Source organism: Synchiropus splendidus, chromosome 1 (assembly GCF_027744825.2).
Source record: "Synchiropus splendidus isolate RoL2022-P1 chromosome 1, RoL_Sspl_1.0, whole genome shotgun sequence".
In the NCBI taxonomy this organism is placed as follows: Eukaryota; Metazoa; Chordata; class Actinopteri; order Syngnathiformes; family Callionymidae; genus Synchiropus; species Synchiropus splendidus.
Window position 1 is genome coordinate 47600960 of NC_071334.1, and position 12488 is coordinate 47613447.

General features: G+C 44.0%; 1 protein-coding gene across 1 annotated transcript in view; it reads right to left on the minus strand.

Annotated features, from left to right (window-relative positions):
- LOC128748618 (collagen alpha-1(XXVII) chain A-like) overlaps window positions 1–6148 on the minus strand; it is a 65227-nt gene extending 59079 nt beyond the window's left edge. The window contains exons 1-2 of the mRNA XM_053847556.1: window positions 5708–6148; window positions 2824–2894 (exon numbers count right to left, since the gene is read on the minus strand). Of these exons, the coding sequence (XP_053703531.1) occupies window positions 2824–2894; window positions 5708–5760 (124 nt within the window). The 5' untranslated portion in view covers window positions 5761–6148. The remainder of the gene's footprint in view (window positions 1–2823; window positions 2895–5707) is intronic.
- Window positions 6149–12488: the final 6340 nt, after the last annotated feature.

A 12488-nucleotide genomic window follows, 5' to 3' on the forward strand; every position in this document is an offset into this window, starting at 1 on the left:
TTAAAAATGGTTTCCACAAATATATCAGTCAAGTCCGGAAGAGTCTACTTCGGCGGTTACAGTGTAAGTCCTCACAAATGTTAACAACAGCACTCAAGGTCCAGGCAACAGTACGGCATAAGTCAAGCCTTAGTTTCAAGTTTCCACATCAATTCACCGAACTTTTAAATCAACAATTTAACAATTTCATCATTTAACAAGTAAATGATATACAAAGTCCATCCATAACTCACTGCTGTGGAGATTGGATTGGTAGTGGACAGATGATCACACATAAAAAATGACTGTTGTTTCATGCGTTGGCCAGCTATTTTTTAAATCACATCTTTTAAGTTGTTTATTTCATTGGAGAACATCCAGAAATTACTCGGTAGATCTTATGTAATCACAAATAAACCTTCCCTGATCTGGTTTCTCTCAATGTGGTAGATGAATATCAAGTGACGTGAAGCAACTTCAATGGAAAATACGGTGACGGTTAACTGCGCTTGCAAAGTGCATCTACACTTCCTGGGAGCGCTATGATTTCCATGTGTCACTCTGCCTTGTTAGTTGATCCACGAGCAACATTGCACTTCAAAGCTAGTGTGGAAACAGAAATCCATGTCAAACTTGGCGGCGTAGCCCCTGAATGCCTCGGCAAACATTTCAGGAGGCGCTAAATTTGGATTAGTTCCACACCAATGATCAGATCCAAGCAATTGCTAAAGTTCGCGTCCCTTTCGTCACCCTATCTAAGCAAGCCGTCATTGTGTCCAGGCTTTTGGCAGTTAATGAGCCAAAGACAGAGAGTGTCATCTCCATGACCTTCTCATCAAAAGAGTGAGTGAGGACATTCAGAACATGAGCGCAGTCACCACGATGCAGAGCCGCATCTCTCCCTGCCTGCAGGCAGAACTCAGCCTCCAGCATTCCAGCCTCTGTTTAGCATTTTGCTGCTGAAGGTCCCCATGCTCATCCTGACCTATGATCTCAAACCTAGGCCTCTCAACATCTTTTTTGTTTCGGGGCTCACTCTGACCTTTTGGTCACTGGGTCCTGTCTAATGGGGACATGGGTATAGAATCAGCGCTTGTGAAAAGATGGAAAAATGGAGAAGAATGTTGATTACGCGTTCCATTCTGTGCAGCGCCCGCCTTTCTCTAACAGACCAATAGGGGGACTCGGATCGAAAACGTATGACTGAATGGAAAGTTTAAATGAGTGAGGTGGGAACTCGATCCATCCAGTAGTGCTGATGGTTATCAAGCAAGTAGACCCCAGGGAAGATGCCGCTGAGAGCTCAAATGAGTTTTGCAAAGAGGTCCCTCAAGCAGCAGGTCAATCCAAGACTCAATCTAAACGAAGCTGTCTGGTGTGGAAATACTGAGTGCTACTGATGCGTCCCAGGCCATAACAAATGCTCCATCAGATGTACAGATTCTTACTGGACGTTTAATATTTATCAAGAGGTCCAAGCTGATTAAACATAAAGGCTTCAAGTGGTTCAAGAAGACCTTGTTTGGAGCAAAGTCACTATATACCTTTCCTCTCTGTGTGGTCTTCACTGCACTAAAAGACAGCACAACTTGAGTGTGCAGTGACGCCGGTGGGTGAATCTGTTCTCCATATATATGTGTGTATACATTGGCACTTTGAATAACTATAACAAGACTGGAACATACAGGTGGTTTTCAATTCAGAGAATGTAGCTCGAGCAGATCAGTGCTCAGCTTTGTTCATAGCTTCAATTTTTAATTTGCAATGATCTTCATCAACTATCAGTAAGCACATATTGAATGACAAATAAGTGTCAGACGGTGAAATCCTCAGTGTCTCCTTCTCATTGCCGTCAGCGTTAAATCCCACATATCATCTTGAGCCTTCATTCAAAGAGTTTTGAGATTGATTGTTGTTTGTCCCACGATGAAAACAAACTCTGAATTCAGGACAATTGTGCGCGACTATGCTGCCTCTGACTAAAACTAGTGAGGGACCATGTTTCATGTCGAGAGTTTTAAACTGATGCTTGCACATACATGATGTTCCAAAAAATAAAATGTTTACAGTTGCCATCTAAAAATTCTCAATAGATTGATAATAGGGTTCACTTTTTTTTTTTTTTTTTTTTAGAAAAAGTCAAGAAGTTTTGAGTTTGGATCCAAACGTTGAGATTTTTGTGCATTCCAATGAGACGTTTTAGAAATAGATGTGAGCTGTGCTTTAAGAGATTTTTTTTAGAAGTATAACTTCCCAGGCGCAGTATTGAAAGCTCCCTGTTAATGGCAGACTGGGTGGAATCATTCCGGTAAAGCAGCAACATAATTTACTCATTTGCCATTTGTTTCAGGAAGTAAGTCTGAAAGTGGTAGCACGGCTAATCAGGGAAGGAAATGTCTTTGGAGATACATCACAATGAGGAAGGCTCGCCTCTAATCTTGACATCTTCTCTTCGATCTCAGTTTTACCAAGTGGACCAGCACCAAAAAGTGGGTCATTATTTGTTTATTATTCATTTTAATTTGTGGTGTTTGACCAGTAGTCAAAACAGCAACTCCATAGACAAGACTGTTTCCTGAGGAACTAGTGCCAACTTTATCTAACAAAACAAAGTCGAGTCATCCAGCCTTAATTTTCTTTTTTTTTTTTTATCATCACTCCCTTTTCCGACTCAGCTGACTCAAAACATGTTGCCCTGGCAACTCGTGGTCCACTTCTTGTGTGTTTGCGTGACTGGGAAATGATGCCGCCGGTGAGTTGTAGCTACAAATCCCCCCCATATGCTCAAAGACATATCACTGGCTTTCTACTGAGATGTTTAAGGAAGTGAGCAGGGAGACTTACCTTCAGAGTGTACTTGCGTAAGTCCCAGGTAACAAGTACAATATAAAACGGTACAGAGCAGTAGGGCTCTCCTGAGGGCAGAAACCAAGAGAGGATGTTAGACAAGAATCAGCGGCCGCGTCGTGTTATGTTGTGAATCATCTTTCAACACCTTGAGACCATGTTATTGGCAGTAACTAAATCCAACACAAAGCCAGAGAATACAGCAAGATGACAGAAGCAATGTTTGTAAAGTCATTTCATGATATGATAATTGCAGGTTTCCATTATTCCGGCGAAAGACATTCAACTTGATCCACATACTTTAAGTAGAAGTTCAACATGAGGAACACGACAACCGGTGTCTGCTAAAGTACTTACAAGCCGGCAGCTTGGAAAAAGAGAGAGCCCCACTGCTATTGCGGTTCGGGAGACAGAAATACTATAGCGGACGCGTCCATCAGCGATCACCTCACGGAGCTACGCGGGCAAATGAGCCTGTCTCAGCCCACTCAGCCAGGTGTGCACTGGAGAAGAGGCGACTGACTGGCAAGCGGACTGAGACCTCAGTGGGGGACCGAGATCTGGTGACAGGCAGGGGAGCCACTGTTTACCACTGGAGGTCATCCAGACACACACACACACACACACAGGTTGGAAGAGGAAATGTGTATAGCAGCTGTGGCTGGAGGGCCACATCCAAGCAGGCAGACAGAGATGTGGGCCAAGAGCTTCAAATACACATGGCAATTACGATTACATAAACATGCCGGTTACATTATCCAGCACAAAAATGATACTCTCAGTGCACTTTGGATTTCGGTGTGTGATTCGACCGTTGAGTTTTAATGTTCATAAGCCCTGTTTACGTGTACCTAAGTAAATATGAGGTTTCTAGCAAAAGCAGATGCCCTCTTTGGCCTCGGGAGTGAAACGCCTTGCTACTTAGTCATACTCTTACCACTGAAATTCATGTGTATTCAATGTCAGCGCATTAAAGGATGATGTTGCCTTGACTCCATCTGTGAGATTTCATTTTTCCCCCGGTCATCTTTGGACAACGTCTAGACGTAGGTTAAAAACAACATCACCATTGCTGTGTTTAGATTTCATTATTGAGGCTTTTGAGGTGTGTGTGACTTTCGAGGCTGCTCTGTTTTTTTCCCTCCTCCAATCAGTGAGGCAGCACCCGAGAACATTTAAATCAGCGTGCTTGACATCTGAACGCTGACCCTGTCTGGTGCGGTTTTCAAACTGCGAAAGTGAGTTATGACACGCGTCCCCAGACGACGTCTGGGATCAGCTGAGTGGGCGAAACACTGGCCAGGCGAACAACGCTGGCCTCTGAAACCCGTATGTTGTGTCACAATTCACAGGCCTCACTCAACAACTGACACACTTGAAAGAGAGGTAAAGTGGTGGAGAAATTAAAGGTGCAAAGGAAGATTTGCCAAATGGAATTAGCGGTGACTGGTCCAAAATTTCACCACAAAGATCTGGATATGATCATAGTGACCAACAGGACACACATTGCATTGGTAGATCAAAGTGAAAACAACACGAGGATTAGTCTCCACATGACATAATTAAAGCTTGTGATATGGTTCTTGTCCTTATCTCTGAATCATATAGCTGCATTGCTCTGAACACTGTCCTTAAAGAGGCATTGATACAGAAACCTCAAGTGAACTTTTCTTACAAAACTCCATCATACTTCTCCAGCTCTAACTGAAAACCAAGCCGACCGAATTGCTGAGAGTGTAGCCACTGTCAAATTGTCCTTGAGCCTCAGATGCAAGTGTGAGAAGATTGGCATTCCTCCATCAGGGACTAAAAAAGGCTTCCATTCTCCGCCTGAACCTGAGTTGCTTTATTTAAACACACAGAGACTGACCTATCTCCAGGTCAGCCACAAGTCAAAGGTTAAGAAAAGGCCACAGAGAGTCGGATTCGTATCAATCACGACTCCTCAGGTGCCATGAAAGGTTTGCCCCTAAGGTGACTCTGCCATCTGAGAACAGCCACACATCACACAGGAGACTGACAGCCAAGGACGAGCGCAATTATGACCACAATGTATCTGCTGCACAACGTTTCCACTGGCTCCGTTCACAGTCATGGGCCACTTCGCCCATCACAACCATCACTGGACTTTAACACAATGGTCCAAAAATGCAAAAGATGAGTAAGAGAAAATGTGTAATTATTATAGCAAACATCAGTTTCTATCATGCAGTTGAATAGTTTTTTTAATGATTCGTATTAATAAATAGGCAATAGTGCAATAGTGTGACCCCTAGTGGTCTTGAGCTGCAACTGCCTTCATTCATCTACTTATTTATTAAATTGACGGGGGAAATAAAATGAATACATTACGGGACAACGCAATTATCAATATTTGATTAAAAGAAGATGCAAACAGAACCGGTTGCGATTTTAAAGTGGGTCATACGGCATCCTGTAAATGCTGACTATGCAATAAATTGACCTAAATCTCCGAAGCAGCGTTATAATACATGGCCAACTAGTATAAAAGAATAGAAGATATCAACATCGTTGTTGTGTAACTGAGTATCTTATTTTTTTAAATCCAATCAAGTCAAGCCAAATTGATATTTTTCCATGTTCAAATTTGAATGAGGCGTTTCTATGTAACTGACACTATATCGGACACTACAGAGCAGTTTTGTATTTGACATCACTTCAGAATCCACGCGTGTATTCAGATTTCAAGAGCGCAAAGAGATGAATGACCCGGGGTAAGCGGGTTCTGGCGGACGCCGTGCGTGTGTGGGGGTCTGGACCAGATCCAGCCGGCATCACATGGACGCGCGCACTTCCGCGGATCTATCGCGTTTTCACAGCGGAAAAGCAAACGGGAGCGGTAACGGCGAGCGGCACTTACTTTGTGTCTAGATGAGAGGTTTTGCAATCTCTCCTTTGGGTGCCTAAATTCATTTGTATTCATTTGTCCCGGCAGTCAAAAACCTGATCCGTTAATCACAGCGTGACTCCGTAGCGAGGCGGGCAGAAGACACCGGCGGCCGTTCACTCATTTGACAATCTTGGGATGAAGTTCCAGACGGAAAAGCTCGCGTTGATCTCCCTGTCAAGCCCGACATAAATTCCTCCCGACGGGATGCTGTGACCGAGGGTGTCCCGGCGCGATCGTGTGTGGATAGTCCCCTGTGTTTCATTCATTTATGCCGATCCGGGTTGAAGGACGCGCCGCCGGAGAGAAAGCTGTTGCTTCTGTTTTGGAGTCAGGGACGTTCCACTCATCCCTTTCCTTTTTAAATGGGCTTTCTGTGAGTAAAGCGACGGCAAACTCACCGCACGGCCAGGTGTCAAGTTACAAGCCCAGCAACTACACGCCTTCTCCAGGGGGGCGGCCACCAGCACCGGACTCTGAGCCAGAACCTTTGGTGCGCCGGATCAGTCACCCAGGGAAACATAACAGATTTCAAACGTGTGACCCTTAATGTAGGGTTGTGAGGCGTCCATCAAAGTGTTTTCCCAATTTCAAGGTCCACACTTTTACAGCAGTGTAGTAGGATTGTAACTCAAATATAAGGCATCATGAGTCAGCAACCCCATTTGTCACTTTGGATCTCCTACTCAGGATGGTTTCTGAGTTCCAATTCCTGTGTAGAGATGGAGCTCTTGAGGCGATGATTTCTCCAGGGCCCATGAGTGCCTTTAATTTTCTGGGCTCCTGGAAGTCCCACTGGTAGCAAAAGCGTCTCAATGCTTGAGCTATAATGCCCAGAAAATGCAAGCGATTCCATCACGTGACACTATTTTGCGTAGAAGAGACAATCTTTTGGGCAAAGGGACGCCAGGGGACAGGCAACTGGAGGGGAGACACCAGTTTATTTGCCGTGAGTGAGGTTCTCCAAGCTGACTGGATCTGAGTGTTGGAGGTCGGCTTGACTTCCCAGAGCCACTGGGAGCTCACATTGGTTCTGGATGGGAGCATCAATACCATGTTTGTGACAAATAGACCCTCAACGCCTGCATGTTTTTTCAGTTAAATCATACTTGTTTCATTGGAATTGTGCAAGTTTCCTCGTGAATATGGCCATGACACCTGATCGCCAGGGGAGGACGGGTCTTTTTACACAGAAAGTACATGAGAAACTCACTCAAAGTGTTTGAAAATGGGAATATTTCAAGGCAAGGGTTGAACTTAAAATGAAATATACAGGACATGTCATGACTTCTGCAGAAAACATGCCGTATATAGTGTTTGTAGGGTTTCATTTCAAAGAAATTACAACTTAACTTCAATAATTTTCATAAAGTAAATCAGCAATTTATTTGAAAATAAAATAGACCCCACGTTCATTATAGCTCAATCTTTTAAAAAACTACTTTGCAGAATTCCTCGGCCTCCAGTTCCACTTTTGCTTTCTAAGGTGTGACATCACTGCCCACAGCAGTTTTGCCCATCAGGCTGTTGAAGTGTTAACCCGAGCCATTTTAGAGGAAGCAGCACCTGGATCAGCTCTTATTACCTTAAAGAGGGGTCACGGCACGGCTTGGACGGGCCGACCAAAGACCTCCGCGCAGCCACCAGAGGCAGTAATTACCACCTGACATCTGTTTCAGAAGTGTCTGAAAGTCAATGCTCAACAATGCGATTAAATAAATAGCTGTCGCCACCTAGCTATTAGGTTACGGATAGGAACTTTAAGGAGGGCTCACAGTTGCAGCCTGCAACTGAAATACGGTGACAGTTATGTGCTTCGACAGTGCATTCAGGTGGATTCACTTTGCTTTGTTGGGGAACCAACTTTGTTGGTGCAAAGCTAATACTGATTTATTTTCTTTCAACATTTCTCAGGAGATGTGCAACAGTGGAAAATGTCTGTAATTCCAGCTCTTCTAGTCAGACAAAATAGAAGTGGACACACGGCCTCATAGCCTGTCTATTGTAAATTAAGATCAGCACTTGCGCTACTTTGACATCGAGGTGGTGTTTTGATTATTCCGACAGACAACGCTGTCTGAGTGAGACTGTTGCTACACTGTAATTTGCTTGGAATGAAACCTAATGTCTTTCTTCACGACCTGCCAACAGGGACTCGAACTGGAACTCGATACAAAGTGACTTGCGTGACATCATACTCTCCCTGTGTTTTCGATTCCAATTTTTTCAAACCGACTAAACTGAAGTAAGTGTTCATCATCTTGTACCTGTGCAGACCTCTGACGCGGAGCAAAAACAGAAACAGCGCGACAGTGATGCCCCTTTTTTATATGAGTTGGACATGGAAATGCTGTGAAAGAGGTGAAATATTCAGCCTTCACTTGATGAACTCAATTAAAATATATATATGTATATATTTCATGCTCTAACATTTGATTAATTCATATGCTTTCAAGGTACTTAACATCCAAAATAAATGAGGTGAGTAAAAGAAAAAAGTGAAGCTCTTTCAGCATTCAGTTGCCAAAGTGAGTTCTACTAAATTAGCTAGCAGGCTTTAAAAACGCCCTTTCAAATGACATATTTCATCTGTTTAAAAAGATTGATGAAATATTGAAGAACGTTATTAGGTGGAAGACATAATCGCCCCTAAATATGCACATAATCCTCGATGAACGACAGCTCTTTCCCGCGACAAGCATCAAAAGACAAACCACAGCTCAGAGCACTATGCAACTGAGGATGGTGGAGACTCCGGTCCATTAGAGTCTCGAGCACTCAGAGGTCAACTTGAATGACACTCTGTGAGTCCAGGTTTGGACTGCGTGTGTCAGCTACAGTGATCCCATCCAACCTAAGCCTCAGGCCGTTGGTCAGCCAACCCGAGGGTGGGTGCTAATGGACACAAGTCATTAACATCCTCTTTACAGTCCTCTTCACACACTCTGTCCCTTGTGTTTCAGCCGTGGGTACCACCCGACCCTCCCAAGTCCTTCCAATGAGCCAGGGCGACTCTGCCCCCTCCATCCAAATTACAAACTGCACGCTCGCGAGCGCACTCGCTGCCACCCCTTAAAGCTGCTTAATTATGGTCATTGGCACCAGGTCTGAAAGCTCCCTTTATCCCCCCACGCTCCAGAAATAGGCCCCGCTGAAGCACACAGGCAGCCCAGATCAAACACTCCCCATAGGGAAGGGGTCATTACTGGTACGCTGGGCGGACACAGCCCAACGGGTGCCGAGCCACGCCTTGAAGCCAAATTGCAGACTGGGCCTAAGTGAGGACACAAGACTTTTCTTTGATGCCATGCGAGGAGTCAGTGTTTACAGTCTGTACCAACTTCATCTCCCAATATGTCATTTCACACACGGAGAATGGTGCACCGGGCCGGGCCGGGCCGGCCCAGGTGTCCATGTCATTGTCCTGCTTTATATTTATCTTGATGTAACTGCTTATACTTAAGCCTCCTGAATGAGCTGGCGTCCAGCTGACAAAGCCCTCTAATATACTCGCGTAGAAAGAAAATATTCTTTCATTAAACTCCATTTCAGTCATGCACTGGGCGTGATGCTAACTAGAAAGCTCTCACGACTGACTGCATGTTGACATCAAATAACACGGGCCAACAAATATTGTGAAGACAATGGCTGCTGTGTAGGTGTGTTTTCATGCTGGGCAGTGGCAGAGGTTACGGAGGTGGTGGCGGTCAACCAGACAGCGCTGTCTCTGCGGCACACAAGAAGGCTGTTCATACAAGGAATGTGTGAGTGTGTGCGTGTGTGTGTGTGTGTGTGAGTGAGTGAGTGAGTGGTGTCTCTGTGGTTTCTGTTTTTCCCCTTCCCAGGTTATTCTGTCTACTTGTTTGTTTTTCTGGTCAGGTCCCCTTCCTGCAGAGGTACAGCGATGTGCTGGGAGGTGGACAGTCAGCGACCATGGGAATCTGCATTGGGACTTTAGAATGAGGAAGTGAAATTTTGACTCCCATTTGTTGCGCTGATATTGCTGAAGATGTTGCCTGAAACATAAATAGAAGAAAGGTATCTATTAGTTCTGTCCGATTTTGGCATCTTCCTTCCTTATAATTGGAAAAATGTTTCCACTAAGTTTTACTTCAACATACCACTTACATGCTTCAGTTTCAATCAAAACGAATATGGTGTGTTTGGTGAACGTGGACATAAGGACGATGATGCCACACAAAGCTGGGTACAAGCTAGAAGTCTGAAGACGAAGGAAGGAACATTGCGACACCAGGAAAACACAACACCGTGCATGGAAGTGGGTCGGATGATTGTGGTCTTCAGAAATCCAGACAATGACTGGTACAAAAGCAAAAGTCATGCATGCTGGACACCTGAAGGAAAGGGCCCGGTGAAGACTGCGATTTTTTTATTATATATTAAATATTGAGCAAGTGTAACATATATACGATTGTCAGCCCAAAACATTTTTAGGCGATTATAATCAGGCATTTTCTGTTCAGAAAGGGACAAAATTATCATAATGTATACTGCACACCTCAAGCCGTTCACTGTTTTGTCAAGATGTACGAACCAAATTGTCCAAAAGCAAAGGCAAGGTTGATGGATTTAATTGATTTAATTGTACAATATTTCTAATGATAGAACATTACATAATGTCATTTTCCACTATGACGCAAAACTCCACCCCAAACATTACCGGAGAAGGCAACTTTAACCAAGACAAATGACACAGGTGTCCCTGTGTTGACATCCTTGATATATAGTCTCACCAGCAGCGAGAGGCAGGGTTGCAGGTCCCCAGTGAGCTATGGACTGACAAAGATCTGTCAGTATGTGACAGAGCATGTGGCACTTCGGATCAAGTTCTGGCATCATGTCTGGAAGCTACATGATTTAAACATGTGACTCCTCCAGGTCTTATATGACTAAAGATTTAACTGGAATCCAAAGAAGTAGAATGTGGGAACTCTGAGTTTCACACCTCGACAAGTGCAAGTCTATGTGGCGCTGACATGTTCAATCAAGGTCAGAGAGCCAGCCCCCGAAACGGCCTGTCTTTTCTCGCCGGCAGGTTATTCTGGTGTTATTACGAGAACAGAACATGCTAATTATGGTCGGAGCACTGTTCTAGGGGTGGCCGTCTGCAAATGTTTGCGGCGGTGGAATGACAGAGAGAGTGAGAGATCAAGGAGGGCGAAGGAACCGGGAGATGGAACTTATACAGATAGAGATGCAGTTTGTAGAAGAAAATGTGTTTGAAATGTCCATTAGGCTGGAGACATTTTGTAGGGTCACACGCCGATTCAGCTACAGGAAACACACTAGTGACTGGAGTTAGTTTAGATTTCATGGTGCATTTCTTTACATTGTGTTATGAGTAGCCTTGAGTATTCATCGGCCTCCTAACCTGTTTGTGCAGGTCTGTGTTCTGATGGAGACGAGGATTTGAGGTATTTTGACTGAAGGATTATCAATGCTATATATATAGATGATGATCGGCGGCATCTCACAGCTCACACTGATCTGCTCATGTGTATGTTGAACAAGCTTACGATCACATTTTTGTCGGCAGTGGATAGTTTACCTCACCATTGCAGCATTAGACAGCGTTTTTCACCTGTGTTCCATAACCCACATCATAACCAAGCAGATACTAACAAGCGCTCTCCTGTAAGTAAAATCTAGGTGGGAAATTAAATTTCCTAAAGGGCCACATTAGAAACTGTAACAGTTGTGAGGGGCCATCATCAAAAGAGAGACAGTGATGTCTACAAAACATGATGGAAAAATATCCAAAATATGTACTTAAGTAGTAAGGACAAAATGAATCTAAGAAGATGAAATGCAAGTTAGGATATTAAGAAACCAATTGAAATATTTCATTTTATATGCTTTTATTTTGAATATAAATCAACTATGGACAAGATGTGCAAGATAAAAAATATATTTTCAGTATTACTGCAACGTATTTTGAGGAACACAAAAAAGGCCAATGAAAAGAAGAAGGTTTTACTCTTAAAACAAGAACATGCTATATTTACTGATGAAATTGTGGTGCTGACTAAAAGAGAGAACAAAAAAGGCAGACAAATTAGGGCATATTATTTACAGTTTTAGCCTGACGTCAAACGGGCCACCAAAATACAGGCATCGGGCCATATATGGCCCCCGAGCCTTAGTTTGCCCAGGTGGAGAACAAGCTGGGCTTCAATGGTTTGTGTCTGAGGAAAGTCTTTCTACATTAAGACAAAAACAGAATCATGACACATTTGAAAGCATAAGAAAGCTGATCTAAATAAGTAGTGTATGGAATGTAGGCCAGCTACTGGGGCAGTGGGGCAGTGCTTCTTTTCTGACATGCTGCTGGCAATTCAAATGCCTTCACTGACAGAGGACCGACTTGGCACCTTCTAAAAAGCCAGAGGTTTGTCCACACCTGCGCGAGTGTCAGCACAGAAGATGTACTGATTCAACATACTATGCCAACTATGCCAGATCTGATGTGTGTTTGACAGATATTGGCCGACTGGGACACTGTGAAATTCCACTTTGCATGTTCCTCCCCTCAATAAGCATGAGGCAGCTTCGGAAACTACCATTGTGACATTTCCAAGCATCACTGAATTCCTCATCCACGTGTGTAGCTCTTCCTGACTTGACACAACTTCCAGCTCATGACTTACGCTGTGTTGAACCTAACTTATGCACTCTCAGTGGGGACACAAGCCTCTGTTTTAAAGGTAGCTCGGGCGACTGGAGACCAGGGTAG